The 26,332-nt window shown below is 42.0% G+C and overlaps 1 protein-coding gene across 13 annotated transcripts in view; it reads left to right on the top strand.

The window, feature by feature from the left end:
* The window catches only part of KIAA1217 (KIAA1217 ortholog), a 379,558-nt gene that overhangs the window by 350,531 nt on the left and 2,695 nt on the right, over nucleotides 1-26,332 (top strand). For 10 of the 13 annotated variants that reach the window (XM_034064748.1, XM_034064863.1, XM_031052367.2 and 7 more), the window contains 9 exons: nucleotides 403-578; nucleotides 7,332-7,462; nucleotides 7,708-7,855; nucleotides 9,487-9,979; nucleotides 10,694-10,874; nucleotides 16,362-16,516; nucleotides 17,140-17,286; nucleotides 20,882-21,001; nucleotides 24,376-26,064. In XM_034064748.1, the coding sequence (XP_033920639.1) occupies nucleotides 403-578; nucleotides 7,332-7,462; nucleotides 7,708-7,855; nucleotides 9,487-9,979; nucleotides 10,694-10,874; nucleotides 16,362-16,516; nucleotides 17,140-17,286; nucleotides 20,882-21,001; nucleotides 24,376-26,064 (3,240 nt within the window). The remainder of the gene's footprint in view (nucleotides 1-402; nucleotides 579-7,331; nucleotides 7,463-7,707; nucleotides 7,856-9,486; nucleotides 9,980-10,693; nucleotides 10,875-16,361; nucleotides 16,517-17,139; nucleotides 17,287-20,881; nucleotides 21,002-24,375; nucleotides 26,065-26,332) is intronic. The other 3 variants (XM_034064970.1, XM_034065006.1, XM_034065030.1) reach the window with 1 other exon arrangement.

Below are 26,332 nucleotides of genomic sequence, written 5' to 3'. Positions count from 1 at the left end.
GTCAGGCTTCCGGCATTCTCGTAAGTCATGATTAATTCTTGATTCATGCTGGACTGAGCAGACTAAAGGGGACACAAACCTTGCAGAAGTTATGTACCTAAGGTGGTGTACTGATCCAAGCATCTTTTGTTCATCAGTTTGCAACTTGAAGTTAGATATATACATTAGAAGTTAGGCATATACATTAGAAGTTAATCAGATTTAGGCTTTCCTCACCTCCAACACTGCCCCATGGAATAATGTTTGTAAGTACAGTTAAAGAGGGAAATAAGAAGGTAAAAACTCTCTCTCACACAGTAAGGTTGTGTTTTTCCCAAACTATTTCCGCATCTGCAATGTATTCTGTTGCCAGGGATGTCAGTCAAGCAAGAAAAATTGAAGTTGATTTCTTTTGTGCAACAGCTGCAGAACCAGGAGATGCTGAGGGCAATGGTGAAGAAAGCAGAGATGGAAATCAATGGCAAAATGATTGAAACCGTGAAGAGGCTTGAAGATCCTGTGCAGCGACAGCGCAACCTGGTGGAACAAGAAAGGCAAAAATACCTCAACGAGGAAGAAAAGATAGTAAAGAAGTTATGGTGGGTTGAGAAAACTCTTACAATTTTTTGCTTTTGCCTGGCTCTGTTTTCCATAAAGTAGTGAATTTCACCACTGTCTTCAGTGAAACTGCACCCACATACGCTGGTTTTAGATGTGTTTCCTTGCACTCATGTTGACTGTAGAACTTTGTCTCTGTTGTACAATCACTGGTCCTGCCTGGGAGTCCTCAGCACAGCCACTAGGTAAGTCCTGTCTGCTGAAACCTCCTCAGAAGTCTCCTATAAAGGGGGCATAAGGACGATGACCGTCTCTGTCTTCCGAAAGCCCCTACTCTAGCTCTCAGCTTCAGCTTTATGTATGTTATGCTTTAGGGAAGGAGGGAGGAATTTCCTCAAGAACAAATGGCTGCAAAAAAAAAGTAATGAGTTTGGCTTTAAGTATGAAAATCAGATTTCAATAGTAAGTACTTTGGCTGTTAAAAAGAAGAGGTAGGGGAAGCTCATAAATAGGGGATTTAACTTTAGTTGCAGTCACCAGTGCCAGTCTCTATGTAAAATTTACCTACTGGGATTTCCATACACTTAACTTCAGATAAAAATACTTTTGATTTGTTGTTTTGTAAAGGCTCTTTATTCCTGTGTATGTCATTTGTAAGACCTTTTCCCAAAAAAACTCTGGTCTGCCAAGACTGATGGTGTCTAGTTGTTTGTTTTAGTCCATGTTCAGAGTCTGCAGGAGGCAAGATGAAGCTGAAATCAATAAGCAATTTAACTAGTTCTAACACTCACATTTGGAAGATGCTATATAACTAATTATTTCTCATTACTGAACGCAGTTCACATCTGAAGAATTGCTCCATAATAGAGAGAAACTTTCTAGTCAGTTTCTTACTGGAAATGATGATGGAAGAGACATAAGGGTGCAGTTCTTGACAGCTAAGGAGTGTAAATCTTTCCTGTTGATCAATGTGTTGTCAGATTAATAAGATTTGTAATAAAAATGATGCATCTGTAAAGACAAAGTAGACTGTTACTAAGGGAGTCTGTTTTCTATGAAGAGAAGTTGAATGTGCAGCAACAGTCCATGCTAGTGTATATAATCCTCTCATCTGAAGTCTTAAATAACATTGTGTTACAGTCTTAAGTAATTACCCTCCTGTTCATCATGTTATTCCTGTGTACCTCGTTGCTTAGCTTCTAGATTGTTTGTTTTCTGTGGAAAAAACAATTTGTGTGATGACTGTTTATAGCGTTGCCCTCATAAAATGGATACTGAGTGAGGTCAAGTGCACATGGCAATAGTTGTTACAGCTGTTCATTTAGGATATGACTTTGATTGCAATATGGTTCTGGTTTATCAGTGTTTGGATTTTTTTCTGTTTGCAGAGTTTCTGCTGCTTCTGTGCAGCTTCATTTGTTAGTGTTACAGGAAAACATCTTACTTAGATCATTCATGGGCTGTAAATGTTAGTTCAACCCTTTTGGAGACATGCTAGAAATAAACATAAAATCACAAAAAAGCCCACATCAGTGGTGTCCAACAAGATTTCTTTGTCATATATTTGCACGTTTGCAGGATCAGAGCCCAGTGTCACATCTGACAGCAACTGACAATATCAGTTCAGCAGCTGATGGCTGTTAATAATGAACAGCATACACCACAAAATTAAACATTAAATGTCACTGAAAAGGATTAACATTCTATATAGGCACTTCTCATTTAAGCTGATCCCAGTGCAGATGTATAAACAAATGCAAAGCAACAGGGCAAAAAATGCACCATTGCTTAGAATTTCAACTGTTGCCCTCTTGACCTTTTCTAAATCATGCAACTGAATCAGTAGACTGGCCTCATGCAAGACAGGACAGCCTAAGGATTTCTGCAGTACTTACTAAAGTGTGTCTATTGCTCTGAAGTGATAAATCTCAGCTTTAAAAGTTCTCCTTTCTGCTATTCTGAAGATTATGGCTGGGAAATAAAGAAATAAAAATATTGGTGGTTTCATGTTGTACACAGCAGAAGTGTCAGTGTACATTTCAGAGCAAGTTTTCTGTGGAGCGCCATTTGTGATGGTGTGTACAGAAGTGTGCCCATGTGTGTCACAGCTGTAGCAGATTACAGTGCAGAGATACCTAATGAAATCTAGGTAACGTAGTTACATGTAGTGTTTATGCACTCTTGTAACCATGAAATAAACACTCAGAATTAACAGGGTAGAGTTTTTCTCCATCTAGTCATTCAATTCAACATTAGAGATGTCGTATAATGCTTTTGGTGTCGTAGATGCTAGACTTAAAATCTACCAGACCAATGACAGATGATGATACAACACATTGGCTAATGAAGTATTTATGTTGTGAGGAGCAGGTATGACTACTATATTATACACTGTAAATTATTGTAAGCACTTTAATGGAGCACACTAATTTAAATTATAGCCACAGCCAATCTGTCTAATTGGATATGATCCATCTGAAGTTACAATGTATATTTTGTTAGGAAAAGCATCAGACTTTTTTATAAGAGTAAGTGCAAAAGAATAACTCATTAAAAACAAAACCCTACTTAGTGTGTTAGAGAGCCACTAGTAGCAGATACTTGGGAAAAGATATAAGAACATGGCTCAGAGTGCATCTGCTTGCTTTTAATGACTTGCAGCTCAGGGATTTTCCAAATCAGAGATGGTATCTTCATATGCAAAACCTCTACATGGATTGTTTACTTTTCATGAGCTTATGCATTTTTAAAAATGTATGTAAACTTTGTTGTCTACAGCATCTAGGGGCAATGAATTCTATAGAGTAATCCTTTTCTTGGGTAGAAAGAGTCTCTTCTTGTTTGTTTTTGAATCTTTCATCTGTCAATCAATCCCTAAAGTCTTAAATCATGCACAGCAGAATATTCACTCTCACCATGTTGGTCATTATATTATAGAGGCTCCTCCACTCCTTTTCCACTCTCTTTTCCCCCACTCATAACTTCTTCAGCCTAAGAAGTCATAGTCTGCTTAATTAATCCTCTTGTAGAAGCCTTTCTATAAATTTTGTCATCCTGTTGCCTTTCTCTCTGCCCTTTCTAACTCTAGGGCACGTCTGTGAGATGGGGATAGGGAGAGCAGAGTCTGCAACAGCTATACCAGACATGGACACACCATGACTTCATGCAGTGGCCTCCCTGTCCTGTTCCCCATAAGCTTTCCATTACAAATCCAACATCTGTCTCACAAAGGGTGATTATCAGTTCAAAGTTCATTACTGTGTATAACTTAGGGTTTGGGGAGCTTGCTGGTTTTAGGGGGGTTGGGTTTGGTTTTATTTCTCCTCTTCTCATGAGCATTACTTTACTTTTATTAGGAATTAATTTAATCTTTGGCTTTTTCCTGGTCAATTAGTATCAGATGGTCCATCTGCAGCCTTCTGCAGTCACCTTGCATTTTCATTCCCCTGAATAATGTAATATTCTTTTGAGATTTTCTTTACTATACTATTCATTCTTTTTTCTAAATAATTTATACTATGTTGAAAAGAACCAGCCCTAGCACCAATCCCTGTGGAACTCACCAGCAAACTACATTCATTGAGTAAGCTGTTCACTGATCCCTTCCCATTACTTCCAGTACTTTATCCGTGAGAGAATTTTTATCTTGTCCCATGGTAACTTTGTTTTCTTGAAAGCTTTTACTCAGGTACCTTGCTGAAAGCCTTTTGAGCTATAGTTTGTCCCTATGCTCTTGCTGTTTCCTTGTGGATTTTTGAGACTTATTTTTGCTTTACACAAACCACATTAATTACTGCAGAGCACAGCATATTTATCCATTGGTCCATTAATTCTTTACTGTTTATCCTTTATTTCGGTATCTATCAATTACACCAGTCTAGATGTCAGTCTCACCAGGGTACAGTTCCTTGGATAGTCCCATCCCCTTTTAAAAATGTATTTGTATCATCCCTGACACTTTCCACTATTCCGGTGCCGAAGACATTTTAATCAAGAATTTAGATACTTAATAGTTCAACTGTTTCACCCTCAAGCTGCCACTGAACTCCAGGGCACATAGCATCTGGCCTGGGTGATTTGTTACTATTAATTTTGTCAGTTTGTTTTATAACCCGTTCTACTGATACTGCAGTCTGAGACAGATCTTCTGATGCTTTTTTGCCTAAAGAAAGATCTCAGCGTAAGAGTTTGTTTTGGCTGTGCTGGGTATAACACAGATGCAGAAAAATCATTCATCTTGTATTAGCCTTCTGAAACTGCATTAATGTGAGTTTCTTGTTAATTGGGTTTGCTTAGTCCAATCTATAAAGCCAAATTGCTTCCCCAGTGATGGAAAAGAAATGCTGGAGACTACTGGATCTGTTTCAGACTTCAGCTTCTGAAGGCTGAAGTTTCTTCTCCCTTGCAGTTAACCACAGGAGGCAGTGTAATATGTTATACCCTGAGTAATTTCAGGATCAGTTGTCTTGTTAGATAATATCACTGTATGGAATTCAAGAGGCTTTATGATGACCTTTCTGTTTCTGTTCAAATAACAAAGGGGAAAGAAAGCCCTTGTCAGTTACCTGAAAGTCTTCCCTTTATCCCTATATATCCAACAATCAAAAACCTACTAAAACATTGTAACAGTGTTCTGTGTCTGTTCCTTTTTCTTCCCTCCATCCATGAACAAAGTTAAGCTTCTGCCCTTATCTTTTTGGTTGCCTGGTGTATCTATGCAGTTATAAGTAAAGGCAAACACAGACAGTAATCTGCATTATCGCAGCTTCTTCCACTAGAAAAATATCCTGAGAAACGTTCCCTTGCTGCCATCGTGTGGTCCATTGGATTGTTTCCTGCAAGTATGCTTGTGCTAGTGGAAATAGTGACTCCCTCAGCTTTCTCAAGGCAGTCTTAGAAGTGGGCTTAAAATGGGAACAGGATCATTTACCTCCACTTCTCTGTGATCTGTTCAGAAGAAACTTATGATTCTTAATTCAAAATGTTTTTTATAGTTTCTAAAGTTCTTAGTCTTTGGATTGGAGTGAACTCTTTGCTGAGTGCACTTGATGTTCCGATCCTAATACTGGTTTTGGTTTTCTGTATGTCAGAAGTACTAGTGTATTGCTTTTGTTCTGTGTAACTCTGCTTCCACTATAAATTGACCGAAGTGTGGAGTTGTGCTGCAAGGGATTTTCTCCTTTTTATCCTGTTACTGTCCACCTACTCCTCTCTTTTCCCCCCTATGTCACCTGTTCACTGAGACAGATCTAGGAAGTGACCTGCCTGAAAATAAGTAATTTTCTGCTGGATCTTCGTGGCAGTGCTGGTACAAGGGAAATACAAGGAAATTCAAGGCCTGCAGTTGGCTCAGAAGGCAGTCTTCCCCTACCCCTTTTCAGGCAATCAGCCCATAGTTTGACTCTCTTACAGCAATGGCAAAACTGCTATCTAAGTGGATGCAAGAAATGAGGCCCCAGAATAGGTTAAAATGAGTAGCCAGTTTGTCAATTCAGAGTTTGCTTTGCATTGTTTTCTACTATGCAATTAATCAGGCTTTTCAGACTATTCCTGTCAGTAAATTAGGTATCTTAATAGAGGTGAATTTCTCTTATTCAAGAGATTACAAGAAACCTGGAGAGGGACTTTTCACAAGGGCATGTAGTGACAGGATAAGGGGAATGGCTTTAAACAGAAAGAGGGGAGATTTAGGTTAGAGATTCAAAGGTAATCTTCACTGAGGCTGGTGAGGCACTGGCACAGGTTGCCCAGAGGAGCTGTGGCTGCCCCATCCCTGGCACTGTCCAAGGCCAGGCTGGATGCGGCTAGGAGCAACCTGGTCTAGTGGAAGGTGTCCTTGCCCATGACAGGGGGGTTGAAACTGAGTCAAGGTTTCTTCCAAACCAAACCATTCAATGAATCTATGATCCTTTTAAGGTATTTGCATGGATGTTTGTATAATTGCACACAATGCATTTCAGGGGTTTTTTAGAAAATTTTTAGCTTCTATGTGGAAACTCCAGCTAAAGCAATCTGAACTCAACTTTAAATAGAAAAAAAAGTGGCTCCCCTACAAAAAAATAAAGTTTATGTGTCTGAAGGATTGAGAAAATTCACATAATTATGGAAGCATGGAAAAAATATTGGGAAAGGTGATTAAGAAGCATCAGATGGAGTTTGAGGAAAGACAGAAGAGCACTGGTTGAAAAAAGACGTTTGAAGTGATTAATTCTTAAATCCAAATGCTGAGTGAGAATTGCACACAATGTACACTTGCTGTTTCAGTCTGTCTCTTCTTGGTAACAGGAGCCGGTATTCTGTCTAAGAGGACCCTGCAGATAAACAAGGTTACCTCAAGGGGCCATTAGTGCCAGGTTTTGGGTTCTTACTTCACTGTTGGACATTCCTTCACATGTAAACAGCAATGAGAAAATGCCAGGTGCAAACCAGTATTGAATGGTAGTGGTAGAGTGTGTCTGTACCCTTCCAGGATTTGCATCCCCAGAGGTCTGGCTGTTAGATGTGTTTCACCACACCCTCTTCCCTTTCTAGCACAGCTGCCTTAAAGTCAATATGCACTGCACATCTTCAGCCTGTCAGAGAAATCAATCAGTCAGCTTGTTTCAATGCTGTGAGTGTCCAGCATCCTCATTTCCCCTCGTGGTACCTTGCTTTTTTTTTTCAGCCTGTGATGTCAGATTTAACGATGCCGTAGTTGAGGTTTCTGGATTAGTTTAGTCCATACATTTACATATATTTGACTGTAATGTGAAAGCCCTGCTTACATTTCATGTCCACTTCTTTTGTTTTGCCAGTGAGCTGGAGGCATTTGTTGAGGATCTGAAGAAGGATTCTAGTGCCTCCAGCAAGGCAGTTACACTGAAAGACGTTGAAGATGGAGCCTTTCTTTTGCGTCAAGTGGGAGAAGCTGTTGCCACCCTGAAAGGTATGTACTTCTCCTTTTTACTTTTGGTTCTTTTCTTTTAACCACAGTGGCTGAAAACAGTTTTTTGCCTTTGATCTGGAACCATTAACTCACTTCCAAAAAGATACAAAGGGGGAATTAAGGATCTTGTTGCATGGCCCCTGTAGAGAGGAAGGCTTTCAACTATTTGACATTTACCCCATCATGCATTTGTCCCCAGGGATTTTATCGTTTCCTCTTGAGCTTCACAGGTGTTATCTTTGCAGGAGAGTTCCCAACATTGCAGAATAAAATGCGTGCAATCCTCCGGATTGAGGTAGAAGCCGTGAGGTTCCTAAAAGAAGAACCACACAAGCTTGACAGCTTGCTGAAACGTGTGCGCAGCATGACCGATATCCTCACCATACTCAGGAGGTGAGATTTTTGTTCTGTCTTTTTTCTTCCTCAAAACCAAAGAATTTCCTCAGGCAGTGCTAAAACAGCTTCTGGGCTTGGGTTTCCCCCCTCTTATCAGGCAATTTCCTTGTAGTATTTTATAGATTCTTTCTAGAACCCCCTCAAGGAAAATCAAAAGCATTTCCTGTGCTCCATGCAGTGGTTCTGTTCTGACCAAGAGGCCCAGTCATCAAGATCTTATGATTTTCAGTCATAACTAGCTCCCTCTGAACTCAAGACTTCCAGATTTGGGAAGTACCTGGATGGGAAAGCTTGCAGAGTGGCATCAGTCCCATGTGTGAGCTAATTAGCTGTAGGCCTTCGCTGCAATCAAAGCTAACAGAAATAATCCCTGAGACTGAAACATGCATCCCCAAAAATGTAACAGTAAGAAACAAAAAAAGATTCTAAGGGGATAAAGATAACCTAAACCTTCTGAAAGAAATAACTATTTTTCAATATGCATTTGAATTCATGCAAATTCTTTATTCTGTTCTTTGCAAAGTATGAATCAAAGTTGAAATATTAGATAACATTTGTGTCCACTGAAAGCCGGTGTTTAGCCATGTTTGTCAGAATATATGAGTAACAAATGACTGCTGATTTATATGAACCAATAGGCATTGGATTAATTTTGTACTCAAAACCAGTGGATCAGGCCAAACTGTCAGTGGTGGTGGTGGCAATTTTACTTCATTTACAAGAAAATGTAACTCATAAGCATTATTCCAAGGAATGTAGGATTGTCATTGTTTCCATATATCCTGGAGCATATGTAAAATGGATTTGCCAGTACTGACAGATGGATAAAATGGTTTATGTAACAGGTCTTAAAAGAGCTATCATTTATTTTTCCATGTAGATAAACATCTGTACCCTTTCATATTAGTTCCCTTTTCTTAAAAATTACTGCAGTTATTTCCTGTCTCACCCTGTTTGTAAAAAAGAAAACAACTCAGTAAGTTATGCATGCGAAAGCTTTACCAGAAGTAATTTTTTTTGCAGTGAAATTATGTATTAAGCCTCAGAAAGTCTGTTTCAGTAATGGAAAAACTGATGGCATCTGTTGGCTAGCTACAATCTGAAGCTCAGTCATTTCACAGCTAGCTTCCAGAAATAGTTGACTACATCCTCAGCTCATCCTACCGCAAACTCTTGACAGACAAGACCTTCATGAAGTATCATTTGAAGGCTTTGTTTTGGCAATTGGCAGACTGCTACCTCATGTTCTACTTTCTGTGCTAATAGTCCAGGAGCATGTTCTTAGCTACATGCAGCATATAAACTTTAAGTCACCTGATTTCCATTATCCCTCTAAAATAACCCACTGTAACTCGTGGTTTGATCAAAACGTGCTAGTACATCCATGAAGGCTTGTAAACATTTCAAAAGGCACAAACATCCTAATTAGAGTGGCCTCTTTAAAACTCTGGGTCCCTGACTGAGAGAAAGCTGTAAAATCACACAACCGAGAGGATCAGGAAGAAAACCCACTATTGGGATATTTTTGATATAGGTGTTTTCCCTTGCAAAAGTTTATTGTTAATTATTGCTCATGACTTGCTGTCTGCTAACCATGTCGTGCCGTTGTGTTCAATTTGGCTGGGCAGACATGTTACAGAAGGACTGCTGCGGGGTGTGGATGCATCCCAAGCCGTGCAATACTCTACTATGGAAAAGACCACTGCATCTGACTCTCTGAAAAACCAGGAGGAGTTCAAGCATGCCCAGGGACATGCACAGCAAAACCTCACATCAGAGTCCCAGGTATCATCAGTCAAGTCAGAAGTCATCCCCTTCTCAACAATGACAGTCCACCATGTGCAGAGCTCACCTGTTGTCATCCATCAGTCTCAGCACTCCTCAGCACTGGTCAATCATGCCCAGGGTTCACCCACTGCAGCCAGCCACAGTGAAGGTGTGCCAGTGGATGGTCACTCCTCAGCCACCCCACCAGCTCCCCTGCAAGAGCCTGCAACAGGATCCCAGCCCACACCAACCATGTCAGCACCACAGGTCTCTGTCAATGGCACCACCATGCAAAGTCTTTTCATTGAGGAAATTCACAATGCAAGTACCAGAAACCGAGCTGTGTCAATTGAGGTACGGTGTATTCCACTCAAACAATTGTCCTCTCTTTGGGTCTGAGCTCCCAGTCTCATTCCTGAGACTGCAGGTGGGATTTTTAAAAATGCTTTCTGGGGACCTAAATGCTTAACCCCTGACTACACCGTGCACTTCTGAAGGTACCCTCTGATCTTAAATGCAACAGGATAATAACATGCAATCTAAATGAGTAACAGTGTTTTTCAACTAACCTTCATTAAAAAATTAGAAAATAAAAATCTTTTTTAGAATACCTTATTTCTGGCAACACTTGCATCCGTGGATTTCATTCATTTGTTAAATCTTCATATCCCTCGTTATGGAGAGGTTAAAATGAAAGAGTGTAAAGTTCCAGTGGTTTCACACACAGAGGTACTGAGAAAATCCACAAATGAACTCTCATGTCTTATTACAGACATGCACTTTAATCACCAGTGTGATACAGTAACAGAGTGACCTAGATTTAAATTTTGCCTTTATTCCTTTAGTGAGCAGTGGCCACTGTGAGTCATGTGTTTGTGCCTTATCTAGCATAATGGAAGCCAGAACCAGTGTACAATTGGTGTTAATTTGTCTAGTTGTTGACTATAACTGTAAGAATCTATCTGTATTTACCTAGAATGTTTCCATATGAATTTTTTATTTCTTTTTGAAATAAGTGATCACAACAGGAATCAGAAATAAAGAGATGTTTTACTATTTTTTGTCTAGAAAGCTGAAAAGAAATGGGAAGAGAAAAGACAAAACCTAGATCACTATAATGGAAAGGAATTTGAAAAGCTCTTGGAGGAGGCCCAAGCCAATATAATGAAATCAATTCCTAACCTGGAGATGCCTCCACAGCCAGCAGCCCTGCCAAAAGGGGATACATTGGAAAAGCTAGATGTCTCAGGTAAGGTTTGCTAGAATAAATGATGCTAAAGAACTGCATATCTGGAAAGATGTTATATTTTTCCTACTTTCTAGAATGGTTTCAGTTTACAGATTTCTGTGTTCTTGATCATAGCTGTAAGTATATTTCTGAGGAATAATGCAGTCCTATGCACAAGATGCAGTGATTTTTCCAATGCCATTGTGGGTAACCAGCTGAAGACAGATTTCTCCATATTACAACTGAGAGAGAATTTGTCATCTAAAGACTCCTCATTAGCAGGAGAGTAAGAGTCCACTTTGCTTTTGTCAGAGATACTGTACTATATCTATATCTAATGTACTGTGTTCAGTTATGCACTTAAAAATTTAGCATTACAGAGAGCTCTGGAAAGAGCCACAAAAAGATTGAGCACAGATGATCTTACTGTCAGAAACCTAAAAAACTCTTTTTATAGAGAGATTTGTTATCAAAAGAAAATCAAGACATGCCTGAGGTTTCCGAGGGTAAGGAGGCCTTTTAGCTTTGCAGGAAATGTTCCAAGTTCCAGCAACTGAAAGCTGAAGCTAGAAGAAGCCACATTAAAAGTTAACTGTCAAATTTTAACATTCAGAGTAACTAATCACTGAAGTTTAATTATGAACATATGGGATTCTCTGCCACTTCAGATCTTTAAGCAATACTGTGTTTCTTTCTGAAGGGCTGTTCAGGCACAAGCTATATGCATGAATCAAGACCTGCTTACAGAAGTCTTTGAACATACGTTAAGCGAAAAATCAGACTATTTGACCTTAATGGTCCTTGCTAACTTCATAGTCTTAAACTATAAATGCAACCAATGTTTTGAATGAGTTCCTCAGAGGTCTGAAAATGACCTGTGATGCTACATAGCAGTGTTCTCTTGAGGAAGTGGATAAGATATGCAGGAATGAATGAGAGCAACGTTCACAGTAAGCATTCTGGCTCTTCATGGATGCACTCAGTATCAAGTTGAATGTGAGTCAGTCTGTGACCCTGTAGCAAAACCCAAACAAACATAATGAAATGAATGGGAGTATCTACAAGACACGTGGATCTGCTCAGTAGTGATGAATTCTTCCATAGAAATTCCCAGACTCAATGTTTTGGACTTCAAGGAAGACTGAACAAATAGGAGGGAGTCAAGAGGACAGTGATGATGACCAGCGCTCTAAAAAAGCATCATCTCTGGGGAACAAAAAAGAAAGAGTTAATTTTGTTTAGCATGAGGAAGGAAAGGCTGAGAAATTACAAAGCTATCTCTGAATACGTAAGAATCTCCTTAAAAAGGAAAGACTAACTTGCATTGTGTGGGTAGAACAGCAATAGAAGTTAGCAATTGCAACCAGGAAGGCCACCTTCTGCAGTCTGCAGGTACTTCCCCAGCATTCCCAGTTGGTATTAAGGGGGATATCCAAGCCTCCTCCTTTTCATATCCGTTATGGACCTTTTATTCCTTTATTCCTCTCTACCTCCTTATACCATTTGCATCCCCACTGCTGTGGCAGCAAGCTCCCCATCTTGTGTAGGAGCTTTCTTTCATTTTTTTTAAACTGATCTCATACCAGCTTCATTGAGCTCCCCAGAGTTCTAATACTCGGCAATTTGGCAAACAACAGCTTTGCATTCCCTTTGTGAAATCATGAAGGCAGTGAATAACCTTGATCATATCCTGGAGGTCTCAGCCTGCCCCACAGGCTCCAAGCTTCCAACTTGCAGCCTTTCTGGTCCCTACATGTATGCCAGCTGCTCCCTCCCTTGGCTAGTTTCAGTTGCCCTTCTCTAACTCCCCTGTGTCCTTCTGGAGCTGTGGAGAATAGGGTTGCATGCTGCAGCCAAGGCATTGGCATGCCAAAGTTGTAAATAGCTGAAAAACAATGTCCTGGGGCTTGTGTACAGAAATTCATGTAGGATTCAGAGGGTTTCTCCAGATCCAGCATTTTGGTCCAGGCGCATCTTTAACATTGGCAAGTTGTGGCCCTTTGGATGTTTCACAACAAACATAGTAAAAATAAATCTCTGTTGAACCTCGTGAAAGAATTTTAGAGTCCTGGCAGTGTTCAGTCAGGTTACTGCCTATCGATCAGCACAGTCGTCTTCTATAACGTGTGTGTGGCATAAAGTGTGACTGAAAATGCATACCACATGGGTGCACTGAGCTGTGGCATCTTAAAAAGTGCAGAGCATAGTAACAGAGAAGTTCGGTAACTAACTGGTGTAGTTAACTAATCCACTGCTAGAATACAATGTTGCACAGTGTGTAGCCACCAAATTTAAGGAGAAATCTGATGAGATTGAGACATTTGCCTTCTGTTGTGCATAATGAACCCTGTAATAGCAACATATATAAGGGGACAGCAGAACTTTTCTTTAATATCTGACCAAATTTCCCACATGCCACCCAGCTCTTCTATGGTTCAAGGTAAATTTGTTAATATTACAAATATTATGCTGTAGACGAGAAGACTGTGCAACATAAGGAAAGAGAGACCACCTATGTATTCGTACAGCGTGTAATACATTTTGGCCATAAATTAGCAAAGTCCTCTGTTGCCATCACTGCAGAACCCAGGTGAATCATGTTGACAGAATATGTTCTCTCAGCCATTCTCCAAACAGAGCCCGATTAAGAAACTTTGTTTTTTCCCCTGCAAAGAACAAAACAATTACACCTTGCGTAATTTTGCAGATGATTCTGTAAATACTTATTTAATGCCTTTACTTCAACTCACCTTTTTTTATCAGGGTTATTCAATGAAAAATATGGGGACTCTCTCTAGCATGCACATTAGCAACTGGGCTCCTTCATCTGTCTTCGTGCCTTCATATATGAGAATGCTCTGATTTTGCACATGCTGAGTGATCAGTAACTTCCATTATAGACAGTTTGCTTCTCTGACTACAGAGTCAGCCTCAAGGCAGGCATTACTATTTTGAGATCTTTTTAAAACATGATAGATTCTTTTGGTGCAAGTAGAAATTTGTATGGTGGGAGATATGAATTCCAGTCTGTCTGTGCCTGTTGAGGAATGCTTCAGCTCAGTGTGGAAGAATGTTTCAGTTCAGTGGAACAGCTGGCAATGAACAGCTCCCATTTTGTTCACAGAAATGCTTGGCCCTTTGGCACCAAAGAAAGTCCCATGAAGTAACTTTTTTTGTTCTTGGGTAGTCTTGGACTCGGTAAGTTGTACATGTCTGTTTACTCCTCCCTCTTTTAATGTGCTACAAGAACCCAATCATAAGAAAAAATGCATTCGAATAAGATTTTTTCCCAAAGTTTTTTTCTCCCAAATTTTTGGGGTTTTGTTTTGGTTTTTGTTTCCTTCCAATTTAGATTGGGGAAATCTAATTGCTTAGTAAAGAAAATAGAAATCCAGCTTTGAAGTTTTGTCTTGCCCAGTGTCACTGTGAGCAAACCCCATCGCAACCTCTCCTTAATGACTCCAGCTAGAGGATGTGAGTGGGATTAGCCTTTGATACCCTGTGTTCTTGCCACAGTCACTGAAAATTTCTCTTGCCTGTGTTTCTCCCTTTTGTTTCCCCTTTTGTTTCCCCTTTTGAAGAGGGACATGGATGAATATCTCACTTAACTGTTAGGGTGGTGAGGTACTGGAATGGGTTGTCCAGGGAAGTTGTGAATGCTCCATCCCTGGCGGTGTTCAAGGCCAGGTTGGATGAAGCCTTGGGTGATATGATTTAGTATGAGGTGTCCCTGCCCATGGCAGGGGGGTTGGAACCAGATGATCTTAAGGTCCTTTCCAACCCTAACTATTCTATGATTCTATGTTAAAGAGATGGAAGAATCATTCTCTCTTTGTGGCCTCCATGTCTCTCATGCAGACTTGTGCTTAGTAAGTGTGAGAAAAACTTAATGAGTTGAGCCCATTCAAATGGGTAGGGATTTGCACAGGCCCTACATCATAGTGTGCTAAACACCGTCTTAGAGAATTAGTCTGATTTTACAACATCAGATATTGCCTTGGGCTGGTAGAAGTGTATCTGATGTTACAAAAAATTGAGTGGTGTGTATTGACCAAAGTGACCTAATGTAAAGTGCACCTGGAACTTCACTCATCTTGCAATCCTGCAAGTGAGTGCCAGATAACCAGAGAAGAAGATAATACAACAGAACATTTCTTTAAGCTTAAGCAGCTTCAAAGAACATTTGAGCTAAGAAGGGAGCAAAGATGAAGCTGGGTCAGACAAGGGCTCCATCCAGCCCCAGGAGCCAGCCGGCGTGTTGAAGAGACCTGACACAGCCCCAGGAGTGGATAGTTACGCAATAACTTGCCTAGAGGGAACACTTAGCCCTGAACAGCTGGGTAATCACAAAAGCAGGAGGTTTTATTGCTCTGGATTATATTCATTCCAGCTGTTTATGTAACACTGAGTAGCTGCAGAAAGGTCATTCTCTTGCTCTTGAAAACAAACATTGTAAACAGCAGTGTGAAAACGGTGGCTGTTGCCATGTGTGATGCTTGGCCTGTGACCAGAAGTACAAAAGGACAGGTCACAAGCAGGGCAATGCTGCTTCTGGTAAAAATGCCATCCAGTGACATTGGGAAGAGGAAGTGGCAGCTGGATGGGAAGCATTGTGTGTGTGCAGGGAGGTGACAGTTTGAGAAACTGGTCTTCCCTGGAAAGAGTCTCCTCAGAATGCAAGGGCTGGTTCTGCTCAGCTGTTGTATTTGATATTTGAATCTTCACAGGCTAGCAAAATATATGTAGGCCTCTTATATTATAATTCAAAAGCAAAACTATGCATTCCTGGAATAGTTAGTAGTAAGTAAAGTGAAAATAAATGCTGTTTTAGGAGAGGAGAAAGTGCAGTTGCCCCTGGTGTTCCCCTGCCCTGCTCAGGGACAAGAGGACTATGAACTTCAGAGGTGGCATCTCTATAGCAGTGTTTGCCTTTTCCCTTTCAGCCTTTGTCTGAACTTGGCTAGTTTTGTCCAGCTACAGGATGGACAAAACTCCTCATCTCCTCTCTTAGCAATTTGCTGGCAGCACCTCCCAGGCAGAGCAGAAGTGTGCACTGGGTGCTTCAGAATTGCTGACAACAATGAGGAGCCTCAACGTTTGGTGTCTAGGTTTGTTGCCATGCTTTCAAAGGAGACCGTGGAGCACTATTTGGAACTAAATAGCCAGCTGGACCTGTATTTTACATACTTCTTTGCAAGGGATTGGTTTACAAAAGTGTGCTCAGCTATCACACTTTTACACCAAGGGCTGAAATCGAGCCACAGGGTTATGGAAGACAGTTTTGCTGAAGTTTTCTGGGTGAAGTGACACAGTTCCTCTGTACAAGTGCATCACTGTTCACTTTCACTTGAGGCAGTTCCACTTGAAGCCAAAATGTGTTTCTATTCATATATATTCAGAATCTGGACCCTTTAAGAAATTTTTCTCCTTTCCAGTTGAGGCAGGGATGCAAATACTTTCCCCCCTCCTTCACCTGTGCTCACTTTGTGCTGCTGTGTTTACTTGCAGAAGAAGTTCCCGATGGAGAGCAGGATAACGACAGGCTGACCAAGTCTCCGCCTCCTCCACCTCCACGGCGCAGTTACCTGCCAGGGTCAGGACTAACCACAACGAGATCAGGAGATGTCATCTATGCACCCAGAAAAGAAGCTGCTGTTGGCAAGGTTTGATGATTCAGACTCTAGGCAATCACACTGTTGATGAGTGGCTGGCACAGAGACACATTCCCAGGCTTGGGCTGTGTCTGCAAACCACAAAATAAGTTGAGACAGAGCTTACATCCTGGAGAGATACTGAAACTGCTTACCAGGAAAAAACTGCTGTTAGGCCAAATGAACAAGTAAGGTTTGATCAGTTCTGTTTGCAGGAGTCTTGCTGCTCATATCTCCTAGCAGTGCAGAAGGCAAGCCACAGGCTGCTTTCATTTGGAGTGGTAAGAAGATTAAAACCAAAAAAAGCATGCCTTATACAGATGGGGAAAATCAGCTCAGATTTGAGAGCGTTTTAACAGAAATGCTGTGAATTAGTTTCTGTGGGCTTCCTTTCCCCATCTGTTCTGTTCTCTGAATGAAGCAGAGTGAAGTCCATGTTAGGAAGCCTTTTAATCTGTGAACATCCTATCCCATCAGCAATACTGGTTGCTTTTGAACTGATGAAGTAGCATCATCTTAAAAAGGAAGACGAACCTTGCAATGGGTGAATTGCAGTAGTGTTGAATTTCCTGCATTTGCTTGCATCAGAAGGGCTCAAGCCTGTTGTCTGTCTGTGCTTTCTCATCTCCTTGTAGGAATGCAGTGAAGACATTGGGCAAATAGCACAACCCAAAGCTCCCAAAGAGGATCAGGCACTGTCTCGGAGCACAGGTCATGCTGTAGCATCAGCTGCAAAAGATGAAGAGGAAGAAGAAGGAGATAAAATAATGGCAGAATTACAGGTATGCCTTCTGGGCTGCACAGAGAATCATAGAATGGTTTGGGCTGGAAAAGACATTAAGGATCATCTATTTCCAATGCTCCTGCCATGGAGGCAGGAAGACATGAAATCATTTGTACCTAATATCACTCCAAGGCCTCAGCACAATTTCTAGCTCAGAACATGAAGGAAACTAGGTCTGCCAGTTTTACATGTTCCCACTTTATTGCACTGGGAGGTGCACAATCGGTAGGCACCCCCAAATTTTGTTCAAGAGGTCTGGAGCTGAGAGAGTGGTCAAGAATTCAGTGATTGCCACTGCAGAATCTTACACACATAGGTGGGACATCAAAATATTGGTGTGTATCTATCATCTGGTGTGGCTGTCCCTGGCCTAGCATTTCTTGCTTCATGCCAGGTGTTGAGAGCCCGTCATTTCTGTTAACGTTAGTGGGAACAGAGAATATGGGGTCTTCTCCCAGAGGGCTGTGCTCACTTGTTCTGTGCTATGGTCCAACATTTCCCAAAGTGTTTGAACACTTATTCAGTTGCTGTTCACTGTTGTGTAACTGGTACATTATTCTACTGGTGGCATAAAAGTAGTGTTTTCTTGCTGGTCCTTCGCTTGATAGCACATAGGCTGATTTAGTTCAGTGATGGCAATGCTGCAGTAAAGGTCAACTATTTTACCTACCGTTAGAGAGCTCCAGCTTCCCAGGGGCACCCTCTGCCCTCTTCCTTGTCTATATGAGGAAATGAGATGTGGATCAGTTTAACTGGCTATAAGTTCTGATGCTGGGGTGTTTCAGAGCATTGTCATGATATGAGATGATTCCTTCCGTCCATCTGCCAAAAGGAGAGCTTGGTGCTAACTAGGGAGCGTGTGCAGCACAGGAGACATGGATGTTAAGCACTAGTAACTGTCACATGTGGTGGATGCCCCTTTGCTCAGCTCTCAACCATCAGTCCTTCAAGCAGCTGGTTTGCAGGGAACAAGAGCAGCACTTGACCCTTATCCCCCCATTTGTATGTTAATAACTAGAACAACAGAAGAGCTGGGGACAGGGAAACTCACATCCTCTCCTGTCTCTCAGAAAGCAACTTGGCTGCCTTGCAACTGGGGACAGTGTAGTGGAGATTAAGGCCTGGAAAGGAGGGTCTGAGTGGAGCTAAGGTAGCTCAATAAGGAATGAGCTGCACTACTTTTGGACACAAGCAATGCTCTTTTTAAACCAATACCAAAATATTAGGTATACTTTAGAAGGTTGACGGAGTACCACTTTTAGAAAGGGCAAACTACCTGATCCAGGAGCAAGAGGCTCATTAGTCTGATACCAGTCACAGGCAGGATAATGGAAAATCAGGTATGGGATTTGACCAATGAAGAACTGAAAGACAGATGTGAATAGTTATGCTCGTAAACACAATGTAAGCAAACACAGATCTGTCAAAGCAAACAACACTATCTGATCAGGCAACAGGTTTGACTGCTTAAAGTGAATTGTATCCCTATAAACATTTTTGTAAGTCATTCATTTAATCAAATATCATACAATGTTCTGATAAAAATCTGGCATCACAGAGTATAAATAACCCAAAGCCTATCATAGGACAATTGAGAACTGTCTGACTCTGAAAATGCTGCCCTTGGTGCAGGTATTTAGTCAGGTCCCATAGGAAACAGCTACAGGCCCAGTGTCACTGTATTTTCATCAACAGACTGGAAATAAGTATCAAATCCTTACTGTTTATATCAGTTTAATTCAAACTAGTAAAGTCTGAGAGCAGGGAGATGATAGCAATCACTTAATGGTAATAATACATTCACTGAAATACAAAGTCTGCATGAAGAACAACAAAATACAGGCCAGACCACAGCTGCATGTCCTGGAAAGAAATAAGAGCTGCAGTAACAAGTTAGTGTCTGCTTTGGGTTAGATGTGAGAACAGGGAGTGTTTTTATCTCCGAGTACAGGATCAGTGAGATCAGCACTGGGCTGCTGCATCCATGACTAAGTATGCATGCATCTGCCATTTGAAAAAGCTATTAAGAATGTGAAAGTTCAGAAGACACTTGAATAAAATGTGAAGGTACCTTCATGGGAAGTACCTCTTTAATCTAGCAGAAAAGGGCACAATAATAATAATAATAATCAGTAATCAGTTGCTGTAGTGTAAACTGTATTTGGACACTGTTACAGATATTGCGGAGCAGAGGTGATAAATAAACAAATTACCAAGGGAAGTAGTGTATTCTTTGTCACTTAAAGTCTGAAGGACTTTGAGGATGCCTTTGGTATGTCTAACTCGGACACCCATCACTGGTTTCACACATGGCAAAGCTGCAGAAAGTCTGTACCTTACTGTGAGGATGGTGAGGCACTGGAGCAGGTTGCCCAGAGAAGTGATAAATGCTCCATCCTTGGCAGGATTCAAGGCCAGGTTGGACAGAGCCTGGAGAGACGTGGTCTAGGGTAAGGTGTCCCTGCCTATGGCAGGGGGGTTGGAACTAGGTGATCTTAAGGTCCTTTCCAACCCAAACTATTCTATGACTCTATGATCTTGTATTATGAGGAGCGAGAGTGCTTTTTCTAATAGTTCCCTGTCATCTTAGGTACTCTGGTCTATAAGCATATACAAATAGGATGTAATGGAAAAGCAGAAGGAACTACACCCTGATTTTTGCACAGGATTTTTTCATGATTGTTGCTTTTCTGTTTTTGCATAAATATGCAATATATATGACTATAATATTTAAAGAATAGGCCTGATTCTAATCTGTAATCAGGGCTATTAATTTAATGAGAGTTGCCAGGAATTAAATAATTTCCCTAATACATGGTATAAGAATATAATCATCTTGCATGTCACAGTGTGTTTGACTCCTGCAAGCACTCCTCCCTCATTCCTCTGGCTGGCAGAGATGTCCTGCCTGTGCATCTCACCAAAGGCAGACCATGCCAGTACAGGCCTGCAGAAATGCCAGTGATGCACACTTGCAGTCAGCACTACACACTGGTGGCAGTAATAGTTTTTCTCCTCTGGATGTGGGAGCCACTTGGATAGAGAAACCCAAAAGAAATGGAAAGAAGATAGCAAGATGAAGGGATTAAAAGTCCAGACTGTGCCCTGGGGTACCATGTCCACAACCCCATATTCTGGGACTGTCAGAATCTGGTGTGTTACTGAAGACTGTGGCAAAGGCACATGTGTCCAGGTCAAAGGCAGTTTGTGTAAGGATAAGTGGAGTTACGTAGCTCTTCCATGATTATCAGCTACTAGGCAGCAGGTATTGTCACAAGTGCAGAGTTTGTATAAGTTTGTATCACCTCTGTATGCCTTAATCTCCCCATCTGTAAAAGCAGAAATCAAGCTCATCTCCCTGCAGGAAGCATGGAGGTCAATGTGATGAGCTGAAGTGCAGCCTTGGCAGACTGGCAGTGATGCCGTTTCTCTTAGTCTGATACTCTAAAATCTCTATTATTTCATGAGCTTGTAGATAGTATTATTGAGCTGTGAATGTTAAAAATAAATGCTCTCTTTGTAGTTGGTCATCTCCAGAGATTCCTGTGTAAAAGCTCTTGGTCTCCCGATAACCTGCAGTATTTATTTCCTAGGCTTTCCAGAAGTGCTCTTTTATGGATGTAAACTCAAACAGTCATGCTGAACAGTCCAGAAATGATACACATGTTAAAGACATAAGGCCTGGGACTTTAATGCATCACAAGGAAAAGAAGGTAACAAGTGGCATTTGTAAATATGCCACCCGGTCTTAGCATAACCTTCTTTTCTTCAAAACTAATCTTATATCTTGTGTCCTGTTCTCTCTAACCCTGCCCACCACTGCCCAGTGGTTCTCTTCCTTTCATCTCAGTATGGCTCAGAAACGCCCATATGCAATGTTATATCAGTCTGCATTATGTGTCTCATCAGCAATTGTACAATGGTTTCATGAAGTTATATGATGCTGTGAAATCACAATTAAAAGAGGATCCATCAGTTTCTGCCAAAGAGATGCTCATGCTCCTCAGAACATCCTTCCAGTGCTGTTCTGACAATGGATGGTGAAGCATCTCTCCTAAGGCATGTTCTTGTCTTGAGGAGAGTTACTGGTTCCTCTCAGTCTCAAGAGCCACTTTAGAGAATTTGTGCTTTATTTTGTTCTGTTTGTTGGTCCCATAAATAGTTACTAGATATTGAGAAATCACGTTCAGTTTATTGGAAGACAGAGTCAAAGTGAATGGGCTGTATTTGCCCTCACTCTAAAGGTTAATGCCCAGTATTCACTCTTCAGTCATAGGACTTATAAGGGTTGCCACACGTCTGGGGCTAGAGCTAAGCTGGGGTGAATTTCACAGCTGTGTCTGGACTGGAGTTGCTAGTTGAGTTGATTGATTGGTCTTAGTGGGCAGCCAAAGTGCAGGATGAAGAAAATGACAGATGTTTCTGCCTTCGCAGACCTCTTTTTTAAAGTTTAAGAATAATGAATCATTGCTGGGTTTAGGTGGTCATACAGGCATGGCATTTTAATTTTTTAGGCATTTTGTGTGTGTTTGCAGATTGGAAATAGCAGCAACACCTTCTCTGATGCAGCATCATGAGTAGCTTCCCAAGAATTTTATAGGAGACATTGCACTTCAATTTCATTTAACAGAAGGTGAGGCAGGGAGAAAGCAAATGGCTTTGCCAGGTCTCCAAGGCAGAGAAAACCCCAGCTGCCCTAACCACAGTGAGCTGCATCTGCACAGGGCACTGCAGCTGTAAAGCACAAGGTGACACCTAGATGGTGGTGTCTGGTATATTTTTAGCGTCCAAATCCATGTCTCTGCCAGAAGGTACTGCTGCCAGGTCAGGGCATTGCACACAGGGACTTGGCTTGGAGCTGCCCAAGCAGCAGCTTTGGTCTAAAGCTGTAAATACCCAGCTGGGAGAGGGTGCAACTTCAAGGGTATGAGTAAAAGGGAAAAAATTGCTTTGTTGTGGAGTGTTTAACAAACAGCATTATGGAGGGGAAAGAAGTGTGAATATCTATCCCTATTCGTCCTCATTACCACTGGTGTCAGAATGAGAAGATCAGACTGTTTCACCAAAACCTGGGTCACCACTCAGGACACTGCACATCCTGCAGCACAAATGTTTCTTTGAAAGGTGCTGCTAAGTAATTGCCATAAACTGCTATTTATGTGAATAACACGGAGTACAGGAAACTAAGGTTAATGATGGGATCTGGTTTTGTCCTCTGACATGATGGAGTGTTTGTTGACTTTAAATATGGAGCCTTATGGTCATGATAAACTCAGACAGGAAATGGATTTTATTGTGTTTTTATTTTTTTAGTAGAATGGCAGCAATTGCTAAAATAAGCCATACTGTACAATGATCCTACGTGATGGGGCACTGGTGCTTGGACAGAAAACTGGCTAAAAAAGATACAGAGCAATGGGAACTCAGTCACTGAGTGAGCATATCCACAGGCAACAAGTGTCATTAAATGTCCTGGCCTAATTCTGGGAGCTTGGACATGTAACAGGACTGGGAGTTGTTTGTTTACCACTTTGCAAGTCTGGGCCTGAGGTGATCACAAGCCCTGGTGTTTTGCTCTGATCCCAGCTCTCAGCATGAAGTGCAGACAGAGTCTGCCTGCCCACTGATGCCTCACTGCTTGTGGCTGGTTTGTCTGATGGCTCCTCCTCATTTAGAAATATGAAGGATGTCAAGGTACCTGGAGCAGCTGCACAGCCGTGTTACTGCTAGTGTAAACCTTTGTAGAGATGAAGCATGACTCTGGTCTGTTGTTGACTTTCTCACTCCTGCATTTTGATTGTGTGTAAAGTTTTCTTGTGTAAAATCCTCAGACATCATATAAGAAAATACCACACGAGGGCTAGAAACTCTGCTTTGTGAACTTCTGTATGCGTGGGGAGTGCATGCACCAGCCAACCTGTGAATTTCTGTACCGTCACTCATTCATCTCAGCTGGGAGAAACTCTGCTGACTGATCTTCTGCATGTCTCACTGCTCATATAAGTATAATCTGTGTGTTATAAGTCAGCCTGTAGTCTCAAGCAATGTCAGCAGTAATACTTTTGGCTTATGCCTTCATGCACTCCAGGCTGGATTCATTTCCTTCTTGATGAGCCATCTTTTGATTGTAGTTTTCTGTCTTGCTTATACACACATAGGCATGGTGTCTCTTCAGGTCATTCCCTCATCCCAGTGATGACTTAACAAGCCAAGGCCCAAAGAAAAGCCTGGTATTATAAAACGTCATCTCCAGGGAACATCATTTTGGGAATATACTACTTTTGAGCTAGTGGATGATTGCTCTGTGTGATGTCTGGAGTTGCTTCTATAAATGAATGTAGCTCAATATTTCATTCTGCACTTCCACGGGTGCTGGAGGGTGCTGCTAGTAATTTTGAAGGAGTGCTTTAAAGCTGCAGCAAGGATTTGCAAACACGCAGACTGTGATGCTGTTTGTTAACTGTGATGGAGCACTGCTGCTCAGGTGTGAGCAACATTAGAAGCAGCAAAGTGTTGAACTTGACAATCAGCTTGTGCCAGTACACAGCTTCCTTTCAAGGCCAGCCAGACTCCTGCATTTGGCTCTCTGCTGAGCTAGTCAGCTGCAGGGCCCTGCTGTCAGGGCTTCCACATCAGTCTCCCTTTGATGTGTCCCAGCAGAACTCAATCAGATGCTGTGAATCTTTCCAACTTCACTCTTACACAAAGTAGGGATATGGGTGTTTTTAGCTGGAAAGTGAGCAGGTCGAGGTAGCTCTGTGCTGGAAATAAGGTAATGAGTGTGCTTTTGCATATTCTGGAGGCCTTGTTTAAAACAGAAGCCCTAGGTGACAACCTGTGCTGGCCACACACATATCACAGAGCAGTAACTTCACAGGCTGTTCTGCCAGAATCTGGAATTTTGCCCCAGAGACAGGCAGGAATCGGATGATAACTTCAGCCCTGCCTCTGCAGCAGTACACAGAGTGGTGAGTTCATGAGGTCTGCGCTTCCCCTGAGAATACGGTGATTAATTTTGGGGGAAAGGAAAAAAGTCCTGTAAAGGTGACAGCCCTGAATAACTGAGTAATCCGACTTTCCCCCTTAGGTGTATGGGGCTACAACAGGATCTCCCACAGATAGTGACCATCCTAAAGAGAAGAGGGAAGGGAAAACTGAAGAAGAATTGGGTTCTGATTCATCCAGCACAGATGACAGTAAAATTGGCTTTTCAATGAATGACAGTCCTACATTTAGCAAGGGTTTGTTTGTAGACAGTAGAGACTATTCTAAGAAAAGCCTTCAGAACATGAACACAAGTCTGTCTGGCATCAGTTTGCCAGAGGATGACAAACGAAGAGGGGCTCAAGATATTTTAGGCTCCCATTTCCCAGCTGTTGAAACTGGAAAACAAAAGCCAAGCTACAGACTCTCACAAGATGCTCAACAGGACCTGCCGCAGGGTGAAGCCTTGCAGAGCACGGGCAAGTATATCCCCATCAGCAGTGTTGCCCCTCTCATGAGGCACACGCAGGAGGCACCGGGGCCTCAACCTTCCTCTCAGGAGCAAGAAGTTTCTGCAGTCAACTACAATCAGGTTGTGCTAAGACCCAAAGTGTGCAGGAGTAACAGTGTGAGCAGCACTGAAGAGGCAGACTCTCCTCCGGCCAGCTCTCCAAGTGAAGACAACCCACCCACAGAAAACATCGCCTTCATGATTACCAAAACAGCCGTCCAGGTCCTGTCGAGTGGGGAAGTTCACGACATAGTCAGCCGGAAAGGGGGAGATGTGCAGACAGTGAACATTGATGCAAGGAAGGACGCGGTGTCGGAGAAGGGTACCCCAGAAAGCACAGATAGCGAAGAGCCAGTGGTGTGTCTGGACAAAAAACCCGTCATCATCATTTTTGATGAACCGATGGATATTAGGTCAGCATACAAGAGGCTTTCTACGATCTTTGAGGAGTGCGATGAGGAACTGGAGAAAATGATGACAGATGAAAAGATAGAAGAGGAAGAGGAGGAAGAAAATGAAGCACATGAAATCGCTGAGAGCCAGAAGGAAGAGCCACCAGTAGTTAATGACAGAAAGGCCATCGCAGAGTACTCAGCAGCTCCTGGTCTCAATGAGCAGCACATGTTTAACCTTCCGTCTTCCTCTGACTCCACAGAAACTAAACCTCCTGGAGAGGAGGAAAGCACAAAGACAAATTTCAACAAATACCGTCAGATCTATGGGCTAAGCACAGAAGCCAGCTTGGACTCTGCTGACCAGTTTGGAAGCAGGCAGGATTCCAAGAAAAAGTTTAAGTTCAAATTCCCTAAAAAGCAGCTGGCTGCTCTAACACAGGCAATAAGGACAGGAACCAAGACTGGCAAGAAGACCTTGCAGGTTGTGGTCTATGAAGAGGAGGAGGAAGATGGGAACCTGAAGCAGCACAAGGAAGCAAAGAGATTTGAAATCACCAGGTCTCAGAGCGAGGACAGTGACAAAAGTCCTTCCGGGAAGCACGAAGGACCCCCAGGAGCTGTGGTGTCCCTGTCTAGGACGGATGAAATTCGCCAGAGCACGTATCGAACACTAGACAGCCTTGAGCAGACCATAAAGCAGCTGGAAAACACCATCAGTGAAATGAGTCCAAAATCTATCCCTGAAAGCACATTCAGCACAGAGGGAAGCACTGTCCCCTTCTCTGCCCAGATAGTACCAGAGACCCCACCCCGAGAGCTTGTAGTGCTGGATGAGAGCATTGCTGGCGTAGAGCCCCCTCCGTCAATCCCAGCCACTGCACGTAAGGTACCTTAGTCCGAGAAATCAAATCTCCAGCTGCTTTCTAAAATCTGCAATAATCACCATTAAACACGAGGGTCTTGTGATTTGTTTGCTTCTTTTCAGGTGGCTTGTTTGGGCTCCCCACGAGGTGTCTAACAGCTAATAGACCATTGGTTTGGTTGTTTGGTTTCATTTTGTTGTTTTTAATCTTTGCTGCTGATTGGTGATGGGCAGATGCCGGGGAGCTGGGCCAAATAATCCGCTGTGTGAAATGACAAGCGTCACTGACACG

This window comes from Melopsittacus undulatus, chromosome 1 (assembly GCF_012275295.1).
Source record: "Melopsittacus undulatus isolate bMelUnd1 chromosome 1, bMelUnd1.mat.Z, whole genome shotgun sequence".
Lineage (NCBI taxonomy): Eukaryota > Metazoa > Chordata > Aves > Psittaciformes > Psittaculidae > Melopsittacus > Melopsittacus undulatus.
This window is presented reverse-complemented; position numbering and strand designations above follow the sequence as displayed.